Source organism: Triticum dicoccoides, chromosome 2A (genome assembly GCF_002162155.2).
Source record: "Triticum dicoccoides isolate Atlit2015 ecotype Zavitan chromosome 2A, WEW_v2.0, whole genome shotgun sequence".
Lineage (NCBI taxonomy): Eukaryota > Viridiplantae > Streptophyta > Magnoliopsida > Poales > Poaceae > Triticum > Triticum dicoccoides.
The window spans coordinates 655,626,962-655,643,520 of NC_041382.1; the positions used below are offsets into that span (position 1 = coordinate 655,626,962).

The 16,559-nt window shown below is 41.5% G+C and overlaps 1 protein-coding gene across 2 annotated transcripts in view; it reads left to right on the forward strand.

The window, feature by feature from the left end:
- Window positions 1-15,411: 15,411 nt before the first annotated feature.
- LOC119356007 (ankyrin-3-like) overlaps window positions 15,412-16,559 on the forward strand; it is a 5,529-nt gene continuing 4,381 nt past the window's right edge. For both annotated transcript variants that reach the window (XR_005171776.1, XM_037622900.1), the window contains exons 1-3: window positions 15,412-15,532; window positions 15,606-15,671; window positions 15,769-15,945. Coding sequence is in view for 1 of the 2 variants with exons in the window: in XM_037622900.1 (XP_037478797.1) it covers window positions 15,511-15,532; window positions 15,606-15,671; window positions 15,769-15,945 (265 nt within the window). In the remaining variant the exon portion in view is untranslated. The remainder of the gene's footprint in view (window positions 15,533-15,605; window positions 15,672-15,768; window positions 15,946-16,559) is intronic.

Below are 16,559 nucleotides of genomic sequence, written 5' to 3' on the forward strand. Positions count from 1 at the left end.
GTCCCTTCGGGGAAATGTCACGCGATGAATACCGGAGTCCTGTTAGCCCGCTACAGCCCGGTTCACCGGAGTCCTGCTAGCCCAGTGCTACAGCCTGGATTCACTCGCTGATGACCGACACGTTCGATGTTGGGTCATGGATGCCTGTCCCTGTAAGTTTGTGCCACTTTGGGTTTACGACTAGCCATGTCAGCCCGGGCTCCTTACCATATGGATGCTAGCGACACTATCATATACGTGTGCCAAAAGACGCAAACGGTCCCGGGCAAAGGTAAGGCGACACCTGTGGGAATACCGTGCGTGAGGCCGCAAAGTGAAATGGGGTGTTACATGCTAGATCGATGTGGCATTGAGTCGGGGTCCTGACACTACTGTAAAGGAAATGGTCACTGGAAGCGGAAATGCCCCAAATACTTGGTGGATAAGAAGGATGACAAAGTGAACAAAGGTATATATGATATACATGTTATTGATGTGTACCTTACTAGTGTTCGTACTAGCCCCTGGGTATTTGATACCGTTTCAGTTGCTAAGCAACTCGAAATAGGAGTTGCAGAATGAATAGAGACTAGTTAAGGGTGAGGTAACGATGTGTGTTGGAAGTGATTCCAAGGTTGATATGATCACCATCGCACACTCCCTCTACCTTCGGGATTAGTGTTGAACCGAAATAAATATTATTTTGGTGTTTATGTTGAGCATGAATATGATTAGATCATTTTTATCGCAATACTATTATTCATTAGGTTAGAGAATAATTGTTGTTTTGTTTACATGAATAAAACCTTATGTGGTCATACACCCAATGTGAATGGTTTATTGAATCTCGATCATAGTGATAAACATATTCATAATATTGATGCCAAAAATGCAAAGTTGATAATGATAGTGCAACATATTTGTAGCATTGCTGTTTAGGTCATATTGATGTAAAGCGCATGAAGAAACTCCATGCGGATGGACTTTTGGAACCACTTGATTATGAATCATTTGATACTTGTGAACCATGCCTCATGGGATATATGACTAAAACTCTGTCCTCCGGAACAATGGAGCGAGCTAATGACTTATTGGAAATAATACATACTGATGTATGCGGTCCGATGAGTGTTGACGCATGCGGCGGGTATCGTTATTTTCTGACCTTCACATATGATTTGAGTAGGTATGGGTATATCTACTTGATGAAACACAAGTCTGAAACATTTGAAAAGTTCAAAGAATTTCAGAGTGAAGTGGAGAATCATCGCAACAAGAAAATAAAATTTCTATGATCTGATCGCGGAGGCGAATATTTGAGTTACGAGCTTGGCCTTCATTTAAAACAATGTGGAATTGTTCCACAACTCACGCCACCTGGAACACCACAACGTATTGGTGTGTCCGAACATCGTAATCATACTTTATTAGATATGGTGCGATCTATGATGTCTCTTACCGATTTACCACTATCGTTTTGGGGTTATGCATTAGAGACGGTCGCATTCGCGTTAAATAGGGCATCATCTAAATCCGTTGATATGACACCGTATGAACTATGGTTTGGCAAGAAACCTAAGCTCTCATTTCTTGAAATTTGGGGTTGCGACACTTATGTCAAAAGGCTTCAGCCTGATAAGCTCGAACCCAAATCAGAGAAGTGCGTCTTCATAGGATACCCTAAGGAAACAATGGGTTACACCTTCTACCACAAATCTGAAAGCAAGATCTTTGTTTCCAAGAATGTATCCTTTCTAGAGAAGGAGTTTCTCTCGAAAGAAGTGAGTGGGAGGAAAGTACAACTTGATGAGGTAATTGTACCTTCTCTTTAATTGGAAAGTTGCACATCAGAGAAATCCGTTCCCGTGATGCCAACACCAACTAGAGAGGAAGCTAATGATGATGATCATGAAACTTCGGATCAAGTTACTACTAGACCTCGTAGGTCGAACAGAGCACGTTCCGCACTAGAGTGGTACGGTAATCCTGTCCTAGAAGTTATGTTATTAGACCATGGCAAACCTTTGAACTATGAAGAAGTTATGATGAGCCCAGATCCTGATAAATGGCTTGAGGCCATGAAATCTGAGATAGGATCCATGTATGAGAACAAAGTATGGACTTTGGTGGACTTGCCCGATGATCGGCAAGCCATAGAAAATAAATGGGTCTACAAGAAGAAGACTGAAGCTGATGGTAATGTTACTGTCTAAAAAGCTTGACTTGTTCCGAAAAGTTTTCGACAAGTTCAAGGAGTTGACTATGATGAGACTTTCTCAACCGTAGCGATGCTTAAGTCTGTCCGAATCATGTTAGCAATTACCGCATTTTATGATTATGAACTCTGGCAAATGGACATCAAAACTTCATTCCTTAATGGATTTCTTAAAGAAGAGTTGTATATGATGCAAACAGAAGGTTTTATCGATCCTAGAGGTGCCAACAAAGTGTGCAAGCTCCAGCGATCCATCTATGGACTAGTGCAAGCATCTTGGAGTTGGAATATATGTTTTGATGAGGTGATCAAAGCATATGGTTTATACAGACTTACGGTGAAGCCTATATTTACAAGAATGTGAGTGGGAGATCTGTAACATTTCTGATATTATATGTGGATGACATATTATTGATTGGAAATGATATAGAATTTCTGGATAGCATAAAAGGATACTTGAATAAGATTTTTTCAATGAAAAACCTCGGTGAAGCTGGTTATATATTGGGCATCAAGATCTATAGGGATAGATCGAGACGCTTAATAGGACTTTCACAAAGCACATACCTTGAGAACGTTTAGAAGAAGTTCAACATGGATTAGTCAAAGAAAGGGTTCTTTTGCCTGTGTTGCAAGGACTGAAGTTGAGTAAGGCTCAAAGCCTGACCACGACAGAAGATAGAGAGAGCATGAAAGTAATTCCCCATGCCTCTTTCACAGGTTCTATAAAGTATGCCATGTTGTGTACCAAACCTGTTGTGTGCCTTGTGATACGTCTCCAAAATATCTATAATTTATGAAGTATTCATGCCAAGTTTACAATAGTTTTATATAATTTTGGTATGATTTGATTAGAACTAACCCGGACCGACGCTGTTCTCAGCAGAACTACCGTGGTGTAGTTTTTGTGCAGAAATAAAATTTCTCGAAATGCGATGAAAATCAACGAAGAATTTTTCTGGAAAATATAAAAAAATACCAGAACAAAAATCTACCAGAGGGGAGCCCCGTGGGTCCCACGAGGGTGGGGGCGCCCCTGTGCCTCGTGGACTTCCCGTGGGGACCCCTGACTTGTTCTCAACGCCAACCTCTCCTATAAATGCCCAAACCTCCAGAAAATAACCTAGATCGGAAGTTTCGCCGCCGCAAGCCTCTGTAGCCATGAGAAATCAATCTAGGCCCTCTCTGGCACCCTGCCGTATGGGGCCATCATCATCGGAGGCTATGGAGGAGGATCCTGGAGGGGCCATCATCACCATGAAGGCCAAGGACCAGAGGGAGAACCTTTTCCCATCCAGGGGGGAGGCCATGGAGGAGGAAGCACAAGGGGGAGAACCTCTCCTCCTCTCTCTCGGTGGCACCGGGGTGCCATCGGGAGGGGAATCATCGCAGTGGTGATCATCTTCATCAACATCACCATCCTCATCTCTTTTACGTGGTCCACTCTCCCGCACCCTGCTGTAATCCCTACTTGAACATGGTGCTTTATGCCACATATTATGATCCAATGATGTGTTGCCATCCTATGATATTTTGAGTAGATATCCTTTGTCTTTGGGTTGATTGTTGATCTAGATTGGTATGAGTTGTATGTTTTATTTTGGTGCTGTCCTATTGTGTCGTCCATGTCGCACAAGCGTGAGGGATTCCCGCTGTAGGGTGTTGCAATGCGTTCATGATTCGCTTATAGTGGGTTGCTTGAGTGACAGAAGCATAAACCCGAGTAAGGGGGTTGTTGCGTATGGGATAAAGGGGACTTGATGCTTTAATGCTATGGTTGGGTTTTACCTTAATGATCTTTAGTAGTTGTGGATGCTTGCTAGAGTTCCAATCATAAGTGCATATGATCCAAGAAGATAAAGTATGTTAGCTTATGCCTCTCACTCATTTGAGATTGCAATGACGACCACCGGTCTTATTAACGATTGCCAAGGATAATTCCGCACACCGACCCATCATTATTCCGCACTAGCTATTTATAATATTTAGTAATATATTCTAACTTTATGATAACAACACCTACTTTTATATTTTAGCTCTCCGATATCATGCAAAGTCCCACAACATAGTTTTATTTCTCGTTTCTAGTTGGAAGCAAACGTTCAATGTACGTAGAGTCGTATCAGTGGCAGATAGGACTTGAGAGAATATTGATCTTACCTTTAGCTCCTTGTGGGTTCGACACTCCATACTTATCACTTCCGCCTTTGGGAATTGCTACGATGATTCCCTGCACTTGGGGATTATCAAGCTCTTTTCTGGCGCCGTTGCCGAGGAGCAATAGCGTGGGGTTGATATTCTCGTGTGTGCTTGTTTGCTTTCTTCACTAAGTAGATTTTGTTTTTCCTTTATTTGTTTCTGTTTAGTTGTGGGTGAAACATATAAAAAAACAGTGAGAAAACAAAAAAATAGTTGCCTCTCATACCTAAAAAGTTTTTCAATAAGAGAAGTGATTGGAAGGTTATACATTGGAGAAGTGAGGGTCGACCTTGAACACTTGTGTTCATGCTCATGGAAACAATGTAAAAAAATCATGGAAGCTTCTCTGAAAATAATTATCCCCTTGTTCTATTGTATTATAAAAATAATGTGCCAAGCCTTGGTTTTAGGATGATTAGATTGCTTGTTTACTTTGTGCAGTACAAAAACAGAAACTTTGGCTCTAGCGCGTGAATTTACATTTTTTACTAGAAAGTCAAATGGGTCTGAATTTTTTTGCACATTACTTTTGTACAAATTGTTTAAATTGACATGTTTTTTTGAATTTTTGGAGTTACAGAAGTATACTGAACTTCCAGATTACTACAGACTGTCTTGTTTTCGACAGATTTTGTTTTTTATGTGTTGATCCTTATTTTGATGAATCTATGGGTAGTATCGGGGGTGGGGGTATGAACCATGGTGAAGTTGGAATACAGTAGATATAGTTCTAATATGAAATTGGAATGAGTTTGCAACAGTACCTAAAGGTAGTGGTTTGCTTTATTATACTAACGGATCTCACAAAGTTTTTGTTAAAGTTTTGTGTGGATGAAGTGTTTGAAGAATGAGGAGTTACCGATGTGAGAAGAATAAAGAGAGGCAAGAGCTCAAGCTTGGGGATGCCCAAGGCACCCCAAGTAAATATTCTAAGGACACTCAAGCATCTAAGCTTGGGGATGCCCCGGTTGGCATCCCATCTTTCTTCTTCAACAATTATCGGTATACCTCGGTTTTTGTTTTGTTCACATGATTTATGTCCTTTGTGTTTTTTTGTTTTTCCTTAAGAACCATGCTAGTATGAGATAGCCCTTCATTTATTTATAGAATGCTTCATGTGCTTCACTTATATCTTTTAACTATGATCTTATAGAATTGCTCTTTGTGCTTCACTTAAATCTTTTGAGTATGGTTTTATAGAATGCTTCGTGTGCTTCACTTATATATTTTGAGCTTGGATATTGGTTAGTCTATATTAATTGTAGAATGCTCCATGAAATTCACTTATATCTTTTGGAGTATGAATAATACTATAATCTAAAGTGGATTTGGAAGAGTGTCAACTTTAGTTAGTAATGATTCCACTATTTCGGAGAAGGTTCCCATTGATTATGAGAACAAAGTTGTTGTCTATGATGATTATTGTGACGACATGTATGCTATAAAGAATAATTTTAACCATGAAACTTGTCATCATGATTTTAATTTTCAATTGGATTATGCCTCACATGACAGTTACTTTGTTGAGTTTGCTCCCACTATTCCGAATGAGAAGAATTTTGCTTATGTGGAGACTAGTAAAATTTCTATGCTTGTAGATCATGAACATAATGCTTTAAGTGATGATTACATTGTTGAACTCATTCATGATTCTACTGAAAATTATTATGAGGGAGGAATACATGCTTGTAGGAGTTGCAATAATATCAAGTTTCCTCTCTATGTGCTTAAAGTTTTGAAGTTATACTTGTTTTGCCTTCCTATGCTAGTTGATTCTTGTTCCCATAAATTGTGTGCTCACAAAATCCCTAGGCATAGGAAGTGGGTTAGGTTTAAATGTGCTAGTCATATTCTTCATGATGCTCTCTTTATGTTTCAATTTTTATCTTTTATGTGAGCATCATTGAAATCATCAAGCCTAACTAAAAGGCATTAAAGAAAAGCGCTTGTTGGGAGACAACCCAATATTTACCCTTACTGTTTTTGTGTGTTCTCATGATTAAGCTACTATAGTAATCATGTATTATAGCTTTTGTTTCAATAAAGTGTCAAGCAAGACCTTTAGGAAGACATGGGTGAAAGTTAATGTGATCTTGTTGTAAAAACCAGAAACTTTGCGCTCACGAGATTAGTTGTCATTTTTTTACAGAAGAGTGCGATTGAGTTGATTCTTTTTTCAGAAGATTAATAGACAAATTCCTCACGTTCACCAATTTATTTCATAATTTTTGGAGTAGAATAAGAATGGTTGCTGTTCAGGTCATTACAGACTGTTCTGTTTCTGACAGATTCTGTGTTCATTGCATAGTTTTGTTGTTTTCTAGTTTCTATGGCTTATATTTCTCAATATAAATTGTAGAAATGATATGGTACAGTAGGCATTGTGTGAGAACAATTATGAACCTTGTCTTTTACAGTGCCAAAGTGAATGGTTTACTCTTTATCATACTAACCTAACTCACGAAGTTCCGTTAAGTTTTGTGTGATTGAAGTTTTCAAGCTTTGGGTGAGATATCGATACGAGGAGAACAAGGAGTGGAAAGACCCTAAGCTTGGGGATTCCCAAGGCACCCCAAGGTAATATTCAAGGAATACTCAAGCGCCTAAGCTTGGGGATGCCCCGGAAGGCATCCCCTCTTTCATCTTCAAAACTATCGGTATAGCTTACTCGGAGCTATATTTTTGTTCATCACATGATATGTGTTTTGCTTGGAGCATATTTTCAATTTTACTTGCTGTTTGAATAAAATCATTGGATCTGAAATCTTGAATGAAAAAGAATCCTCCCATGGCTAGTTAATTATTTGACTACTTAGTGTTCTTCACTTATATCTTTTTGGAGTAGTTTGTCATTTACTCACGTGCTTCACATATATCCTATGAGTAAATGGTTTAATGAATTGAATATCATAAATCTGAATTTATATACGTTTCATATGCTTACAACATGGGGAGTAATGACTTCACACATAATAAGTGTAGGTAGTAAACTTATTGGAAGTTAGCAAACGCAGAATTGGTCACTTGAACAATTCATGAAATAATATTGAAGGAAGAGAGATTTCACATATAAATATACTATCATGGACATCTTTTGTAATTGTGAGCACTCAGTAAAATATGACATGCTAAAAAGTTGATGTTGGACAAGGAAGACAACTTAATGGGTTATGTTTTCCTATATTCGAAACGTTATATTGTCTTGGATCATCCAACATGTCGAGCTTGCCTTTCCCCCTCATGCTAGCCAAATTCTTTGCACCAAGTAGAGATACTACTTGTGCTTCCGAATATATTTAAACCCAGTTTTGCCATGAGAGTCCACCATATGTACCTATGGATTGAGTAAGATCCTTCAAGTAAGTTGTCATTGTTGCAAGCAATAAAAATTGCTCTCTAAATATGTATGATCTATTAGTGTGGAGAAAATAAGCTTTATACGATCTTGTGATGTGGAAGAAATAAAAGCGACGAAATGCATAATAAAAGTCCATATCACAAGTGGCAATATAAAGTGACATTCTTTTGCACTAAGATTTCGTGCATCCAACCATAAAAACACATGACAACCTCTGCTTCCCTATGCGAAGGGCCTATCTTTTATTTTGTCCTATACTTTATACAAGAGTCATGGTGGTCATCACCTTTCCTTTTTACACTTTTTTCTTTGGCAAGCACTTTGTGTTGGAGCAATCCGGATATATATATCCACTTGGATGTAGGTTTTCATAAATTATTATTGTTGACATTACCCTTGAGGTAAAAGGTTGGGAGGCGAAACTATAAGCCCCTATCTTTCTCTGTGTCCGATTAAAACTTTGAACCCATAAATATCACATGAGTGTTAGCAATTGTAAAAGATTAAATGATAGTTGAGTATGTGGAGTTTGCTGAATCAAAGCTCTTACATAGACCCTTCCCAAAAATAAGATGAATTGCAGTTTTTTGATGACTAAGAGCACGGTTTGTTAGTTTTCAAGAAAGTTTATGATCTATACTTTAACATGTGAATAGCTTGTTACTTGATCATGAGAAGTTTCATGAGTTGAGCTACTGTTATGATATATAATGATGCTAGAAAAAGTGATTGGAACTATCATTGATCAAACTTATGCACTTGCTAGCATTCACACTTCATAAATTATTTCTTTTATCATTTACCTACTCGAGGACGAGCATGAATTAAGCTTGGGGATGCTGATACGTCTCCAACATATCTATAATTTATGAAGTATTCATGCCAAGTTTACAATAGTTTTATATGATTTTGGTATGATTTGATTAGAACTAACCCGGACTGACACTGTTTTCAGCAGAACTACTATGGTGTTGTTTTTGTGCAAAAATAAAAGTTCTCAGAATGCGATGAGAATCAACGGAGAATTTTTCTGGAAAATATAAAAAATACCAGAACAAAAATCTACTAGAGGGGAGTCCCGTGGGCCCCACGAGGGTGGGGGGCTCGCCCCTGTGCCTCGTGGACTTCCCATGGGGCTCCCTGACTTGTTCTCGATGCCAACCTCTCCTACAAATGCCCAAACCTCCAGAAAATAACCTAGATCAGAAGTTCCGCTGCCACAAGCCTCTGTAGCCACGAGAAATCAATCTAGGCCCTCTCTGGCACCCTGCCGGAGGGGGCCATCATCACCAGAGGCTATGGAGGAGGATCTCGGAGGGGCCATCATCACCATGAAGGCCAAGGACCAGAGGGAGAACCTCTCCGCGTCCATGGGGAGGCCATGGAGGAGGAAGCACAAGGGGGAGAACCTCTCCTCCTCTCTCTCGGTGGCACCAGAGTGCCATCGGGAGGGGAATCATCGCCGCGGTGATCATCTTCATCAACATCACCATCATCATCACCGTCCTCATCACCATCCTCATCTCTTTTACGCGGTCCACTCTCCCGCACCCTGCTGTAATCCCTACTTGAACATGGTGCTTTATGCCACATATTATGATCCAATGATGTGTTGCCATCCTATGATGTTTTGAGTAGATATCCTTTATCTTTGGGTTGATTGTTGATCTAGATTGGTATGAGTTGTATGTTTTTTTGGTGATGTCCTATAGTGCCCTCTGTGCCGCGCAAGCGTAAGGGATTCCCACTGTAGGGTGTTGCAATACGTTCATGATTCGCTTATAGTGGGTTGCTTGAGTGACAGAAGCATAAACCCGAGTAAGGGGGTTGTTGTGTATGGGATAAAGGGGACTTGATGCTTTAATGCTATGGTTGGGTTTTACCTTAATGATCTTTAGTAGTTGCGGATGCTTGCTAGAGTTCCAATCAAAAGTGCATATGATCCAAGAAGAGAAAGTATGTTAGCTTATGCCTCTCCCTCATATGAAATTGCAATGACGACCATCGGTCTTATTAACGATTGCTTAGGATAATTCCGCACACCGACCCATCATTATTCCACACTCGCTATTTATAATATTTAGTAATATATTCTAACTTTATGACAACAACACCTACTTTTATATTTTAGCTCTCCGATATCATGCAAAGTTATCCTCTTCATACCCACAACGTAGTTTTATTTCTCGTTTCTAGTTGGAAGCAAACATTCAGTGTACGTAGAGTTGTATCAGTGGCAGATAGGACTTGAGAGAATATTGATCTTACCTTTAGCTCCTTGTGGGTTCGACACTCCATACTTATCACTTCCACCTTTGGGAATTGCTACGATGATTCCCTACACTTGGGGATTATCACCTTGCCATGAGTTTGGCAAGGGGGTACAATAGTGATCCAGGAGTGGACCACCGGACGGCGATCAAAATTATCCTTAGGTACCTAAAAGAGGACTAAGGAAATGTTTCTTGATTATGGAGGTGATAAAGAGTTCATCATAAAGAGTTACATCGATGCAAGCTTTAACACCAATCCGGATGACTCTGAGTCTCAATTTGGATACGTGTTGAACGTGGGAGCAATAATCTAGAGTAGCTCCATGTAGATCATTGTTGACATAGAAACTTGAAAAAATACATATGGATCTGAATGTGGCAGACCCGTTGACTAAACCTCTCTCACAAGCAAAACATGATCACACCATAATACTCTTTGGGTGTCAATCACATGACGATGTGAACTAGATTATTGACTCTAGTAAACTCTTTAGGTGTTGGTCATATGGCGATGTGAACTATGGGTGTTAATCACATGGCGATGTGAACTAGATTATTGACTCTAGTGCAAGTGGGAAACTGAAGGAAATTTTCCCTAGAGGCAATAATAAAGTTGTTATTTTATATTTCCTTATTCATGATAAAGATTTATTGTTCATGCTAGAATTGTATTGACCGGAAACTTAAATACATGTGTGGATATATAAACAAATACCATGTCCCTAGTGAGCCCCTACTAGACCAGCTCGTTGATCAAAGATGGTTAAGGTTTCCTAACCATAGACATGAGTTGTCATTTGATAACGGGATCACATCATTAGGAGAATGATGTGATGGACAAGACCCATCTGTTAGCTTAGCATTTGATCGTTCAGTTTATTTCTATTGCTTTCTTAATGTCAAATACATATTCCTTTTTTTGACAGAAAGACTGTAAGGGAACCCTTTACATTATAATTGGTGCAACAAACCCAAATTGCAAGTACCATGCCTTGAACCTGGGTGGGTGGGAAGGCATCAGCCCCTTCCCACCACTAGGCTATGCCTTAGTCTGCTAAATAATTCCTTCGACTATGAGATTTTGCAACTCCCAGATTCTGGAGGAACGCCTTGTGTGCTATCAAACGTCACAACATAACTGGGTGATCATAAAGATGCTCTACAGGTATCTCCGAAGGTGTTTGTTGAGTTGACATAGATCGAGATTAGGATTTGTCACTCCGTGTATCGAAGAGGTACCTCTGGGCCCTCTCTGTAATACACATCATAAGAAGCCTTGCAAGCAAAGTGACTAAGGAGTTAGTTACAAGATGATGTATTACGGAACGAGTAAAGAGACTTGCCAGTAACGAGATTGAACTAGGTATGAAGATACCGACGATCGAATCTCGGGCAAGTAACATACCGATGGACAAAGGGAATTACTTATTTTGTCATAAGGTTCGACCGATAAAGATCTTCGTAGAATATGTAGGAGCCACTATGGGCAGCTAGGTTATGCTATTGGTTATTGACCGGAGAGGTGTCTCGGTCATGTCTACATAGTTCTTGAACCCGTAGGGTCCGCACGCTTAACGTTCGTTGATGATATAGTGTTATATGAGTTATATGATTTGGTGACCGAATGTTGTTCGGAGTCCCGGATGAGATCACGAACATGAAGAGGAGTCTCAAAATGGCCGAGAGGTAAAGATTGATATATAGGACGATGGTATTCGAACATCAGAAGAGTTTCAGAGTACACCGGATAGTCATCGAGTCACCGGAAGGGGTTTTGGACACCCGCGATAAGTGTATGGGCCTAATGGGCCAAAGGGGGGGGGGACAGACCAACCCACCAGGGGGCTGGTGCGCCCCTCGACATGGCTGGACGACCCTAGGGGAAGGAAAGGGTGGCCCATCCTGCCTTTCCCTCCTCATGAGAGAAAGGAAGGGGGCGCCACCTCCTCCTTCCTCCTGCACTCCAAATAAGGAAGGGGGGCGCCACTTGGGAAGGGACCCCAAGTAGGATTCGACCTACTTGGGGGTGCCTCCTAGCTACTCCCTCCTCCCCCACCTATATATATGTGGGAGGGGGCGCAACACAACTACAACATTATCTTAGCCGTGTGCGGCGCCCCCCTCCACCGTTTACACCCTTGGTCATATTTTCGTAGTGCTTAGGCGAAGCCCTGCGGAGATAGCTTCACCATCACTGTTACCACGCCGTCGTGCTGCCGGAACTCATCCACTACCTCACCATCTTGTCGGATCAAGAAGACGGAGGACGTCACCAGGTTGAACGTGTGCTGAACACGGAGGTGATGTACGTTCGGTACTCGATCAGTTGAAGCGTGAAGAAGTTCGACTACATCAACCGCGTTGACAAACACTTCTGCTTACGGTCTACGAGGGTACGTAGACACACTCTCCCCTCTCGTTGCTATGCATCTCCATGGATAGATCTTGCATGTGTGTAGAATTTTTTGTTTTCCATGCAACATTTCCCAACAGCCTTAACATGTTCCTTAACTCTAACAGGGAAAGGGAGCTTCTCAATATAAGCAGTAGGCACAACAAGATTAGTAGTATAACCTAGCATTTCAGTATTAGCAATGATAGGTTCTTCACAAGCATCTTTAATGGGTTCATGATATTTAAACCACTTCTCTTTAGGAAGATTAACATGAACATCAAAGCATTTACAGAATGTAGCTACTATCTCAGAATCAAGTCCATATTTTGCAGTAAGCTCATGAAAAACATCTGTTTCTACAAAAGACTTAATGCAATAATATTCATCATTTATACCTGACTCTTTACCTTTGTCCGCCTCCCAATCTTTAGAGTTGCGTTTAATTCTTTCAATAAGATCCCATTTGATTTCAATACTTGTTCTTGACAAAAAACCCTCATAAGATGAATCAAACATTTCTTTATCATGAAGAGAAAGCCTAGCATAAAAATTATGAACAATAATATCTCTCGAAAGCTCATGATTGGGGCAATTAAGCATTAAGTCCTTAAGCCTCCCCCAAGCTTGAGCGATACTTTCTCCTTCACGTGGCAAAAAATTATAGATAAAATTTCGATCACGATGAACCAAGTGCATATGATATTTTTTTGATGAAATTCCAGCTTCCTTCGGTTCTAGTCCAATGAATCAGAATCATCCAATAGCCTATACCATGCCAATGCTTTTCCCTCCAAAGGTAAAGGGAATAATTTCTTTTTAATTTCATCCCTCGACATATATGCAATCTTAAATAATCCACAAAGTTCATCCCCACCAGCGGTCCCTCTGCATTGGATGGTCGCTCTCCGCCTCCATCATCGCCCAGTAGAGGTACTCATCGGAAGAGCGCGGTTCGGGAGCATGCTGGCCTTCTCCTTGCGCCGTGAGACAACTGATGATGCCGACCGCCTCCTTGTAGATCATCGCCAGGTTAGGGAACCACACACATATCTCGCGTAGCCGGGCGAGCTTCTCCGCATTGCCGGCGACCACCTGAACAAGGATTTGCACCAACGGATTGAGGATTGGAGATTGGATGGGGATGTCCGGAAGATCGATTGACTAGGGTGAGAAGGGTTAGGGATTTGGGCAAGCTCGGGTCATGGATTTCGGAGAGATGATGAAGAGACGGATCGAGAGGAGTGGTGGTGTGGAGGCGGCTGGCTCAGAGTGGTGGAGTGGAGGCGACTGGCTTACCGAATAAGGTTGCACGATTTGACTACTTCGCGCGGGAGGCCGACAATTGTGCCCGAAGACGACGAGGCAGAGAACGTGTATCGGGGGAGCGCGGGTTGTTTTCGAAAAACGCGAGTTTTTTTCCACAAAAGCGTGGCGCCACGCGACGGCACCAGGGCGCTCTACCGTCGAGGGGACCATAGAGATAACGTCAATGTAATGTATTCTCGTGTATAGGGGCCGTATTGAAGCGTTTCTCGAGTTGCGGTACCATTTTTTATTTTTTTGTGCCAGAGAATTAGAGGACCAAACATGTACTACTTTAGTAATCTAAATGCTCTTATATTTCTTTACGGATTTAGTGATCTAAACACTTTTATATTTCTCGAATTCACTAATTGAGGAGTACTCCTCGCAAAGATCACTTCCACCTTCCCAGATTATGACAAGTGGCACGCTGCATGCGGGCCACTTGTCGCAACCTGGGAGTTTTCCTTTTTTCATAGATCCATTTATTCAAAACGTTTTATCTCTTAAACCGTGCGTCCAAATCTCGAACCATTATCATCGTTGGATTTCTCGCGTCGAGTTCTTCAAATCTAGATCCCATGTTGATAGATTTTAACGAACTTTTTTTTCATGAAAAAACCAGACAAAAAAACTGAACCGGGAGCACGATTCTTTCCCTTTGTGAAAGAGGCACGGCCATGCCTCTCACGAAATCACAACCGTGTCTCTCGTGAAAGCAAAACAATGCCTCTCGTGAAAGGAAAAAAAACAAAAAACACATTTTTTCCATTTTCGATAGGCACAGCCGTGCCTCCCGCAGAAGGAAAAAAAACAGAAAACGTGTTTTTTCCCGTTTCCGATAGGCACGGTCGTGCCTCTCGTGAAAGCAAAACCGTGCCTCTCGCAAAAGCAAAACCGTGCCTCTAGTGAAAAAAAAACTAAAAACATATTTTTTTTCATTTTCCGAGAGGCACGGTCGTGCCTCCGACGAAAGCAAAACCGTGCTGTGGCAGAAGGAAAAAAAGTTAGAAAACACGTTTTTTTTCCATTTCCAAGATGCATGGTTGTGCCTCTCTCAAAAGCAAAACCGCGCATCTCGCTGAAGCAAAAAAAGCGTGTTTTTTCATGTAAATTTTTTTCCAAATTTTTTTGGGACAAAAGCTAAGACCGGTGAAAACCAAAACGTCGAAAAAAAACAAAAAAAATCATTTAAAAAGCCAAAAACGCGTGCAGAAAATATTTTTTTTCGAAGGGAGCATTCAGAGTGCGACACGTGACGGGCGGCTGAGAGCGCGCTAAGTGACGCTGATCGTTATGAGGCTTTCGAAAAAGCGGTCGTCAACTAGTTGCTCCCTTTCTATACTAGTCAATGTGTACGTGCAATGCACGTTAGTCTGGAAGTACATTAAACGCATGCGGATATTAAATAAGATATTATTTGCGTGTTATTATGTGATTAATACTATATTTGGCATAAAATTAACTACATGCTAAATATGTTGAACACTCGACATTGAAGCAGTCTAAGTCGTTGGATTGACATGATTTAATGATCAAAATTAATTGAATCTGCCTATTTGGCTCTTTTTATATTAGTATAGAAGTATAGATATAGATTTATCTACGAAGGGAGTAATTTTCTCCCTTTCATCAAAGCCCAAAAAGCCCAAGATCAGTCAACACTCGTTCCCGTCCAGTCCACCGTATCGTCCGTTTCGTCGTTCCTTGATTCCCTCCCGCATATTAGCCGACTCCTTATTTTTTGCAAAATCGAAATTCGAACCCCAACTTCCGCAAATCCATCGCCATGGCGTCGCCTCTCGAGTACGGTAAGCACCCCCAAACCCTAGCCCCAACACCCCCCAAGTGCGGGCTCTTACCGAACTCCGCTCGCCCGTGTAGCTCTCGCCGTGCTGCAGGCGCGGCTCCTCCAGGCGGCGGAAGACGGCGACCTCCCCCTCTTCAAGAGTACGTACGCGCGCTGCGGTCTACGATACTATCTCCTCCTGCCTGCTCTGTTAAACTCGCTCGGACGCTCATTTGGGGTTTTCGCTCCGTCTCGCAGGGACGGCGAGGGCGCTGGACGGCGGGAAAGGCCGCCTGAGGGAGGCGGTGGAGGGCGCGACCGCGAGTAACTGCGGCGCTCGGGCTTTGCACGTCGCCGCCGTTCACGGGAGGATGCCCGTGTGCGCCTACCTGGTCGAGGACCTCCAGGTGAATGTCGATGCCACCGACGAGTCAGGTTGTTCCTTGTGTTCCATCTCGTGCTAAGCGAAACACTCCGTTGTCAGAAATGAATGTCTAGTCACGTTGGGAAATCTGGGTGACTGAGCAGCACTCCAGCCGCGCATCAGATTTCTCCAAGTTTGTACGCTGCCTGTACCCTGTAGGTATATATAGAGTATACTTGTTGGTTTCAGTTTTTCTGGCGATTTGATTTGGCTTATCTCATGGTATGTTTTTCACTAGGCAAGAGTACAAGTTCTGCAGGGAAATTGTAATTAACTGGATTGTAATACTGAATTTGCTAGCGTTGTGTTTCAGTGGCAAATTTGGTTAACTGGTAGTTGCTTTAGCGTCGGTGTATCTTACTGTAAACTGTAATAAATCGACCAATTATTTCATGTTTCTGAATTCTGATCAAGGTAAGTGTTACCTGCATGCTTAGGTTGCTTGCTCGATCGAATCTAAATTAAATCTGATCTGCATGATGCATGATTATGGAGAACCATTTTCCCATGATATCATTGTCTCTGCTGCCATGACCTTTTTTGAAAAGACTGGTGCCATGATTTCATACACTAGAACGGATAAATAAGTTGTTTCCTAGATTTTAGCTTATTGGATTAGACATGA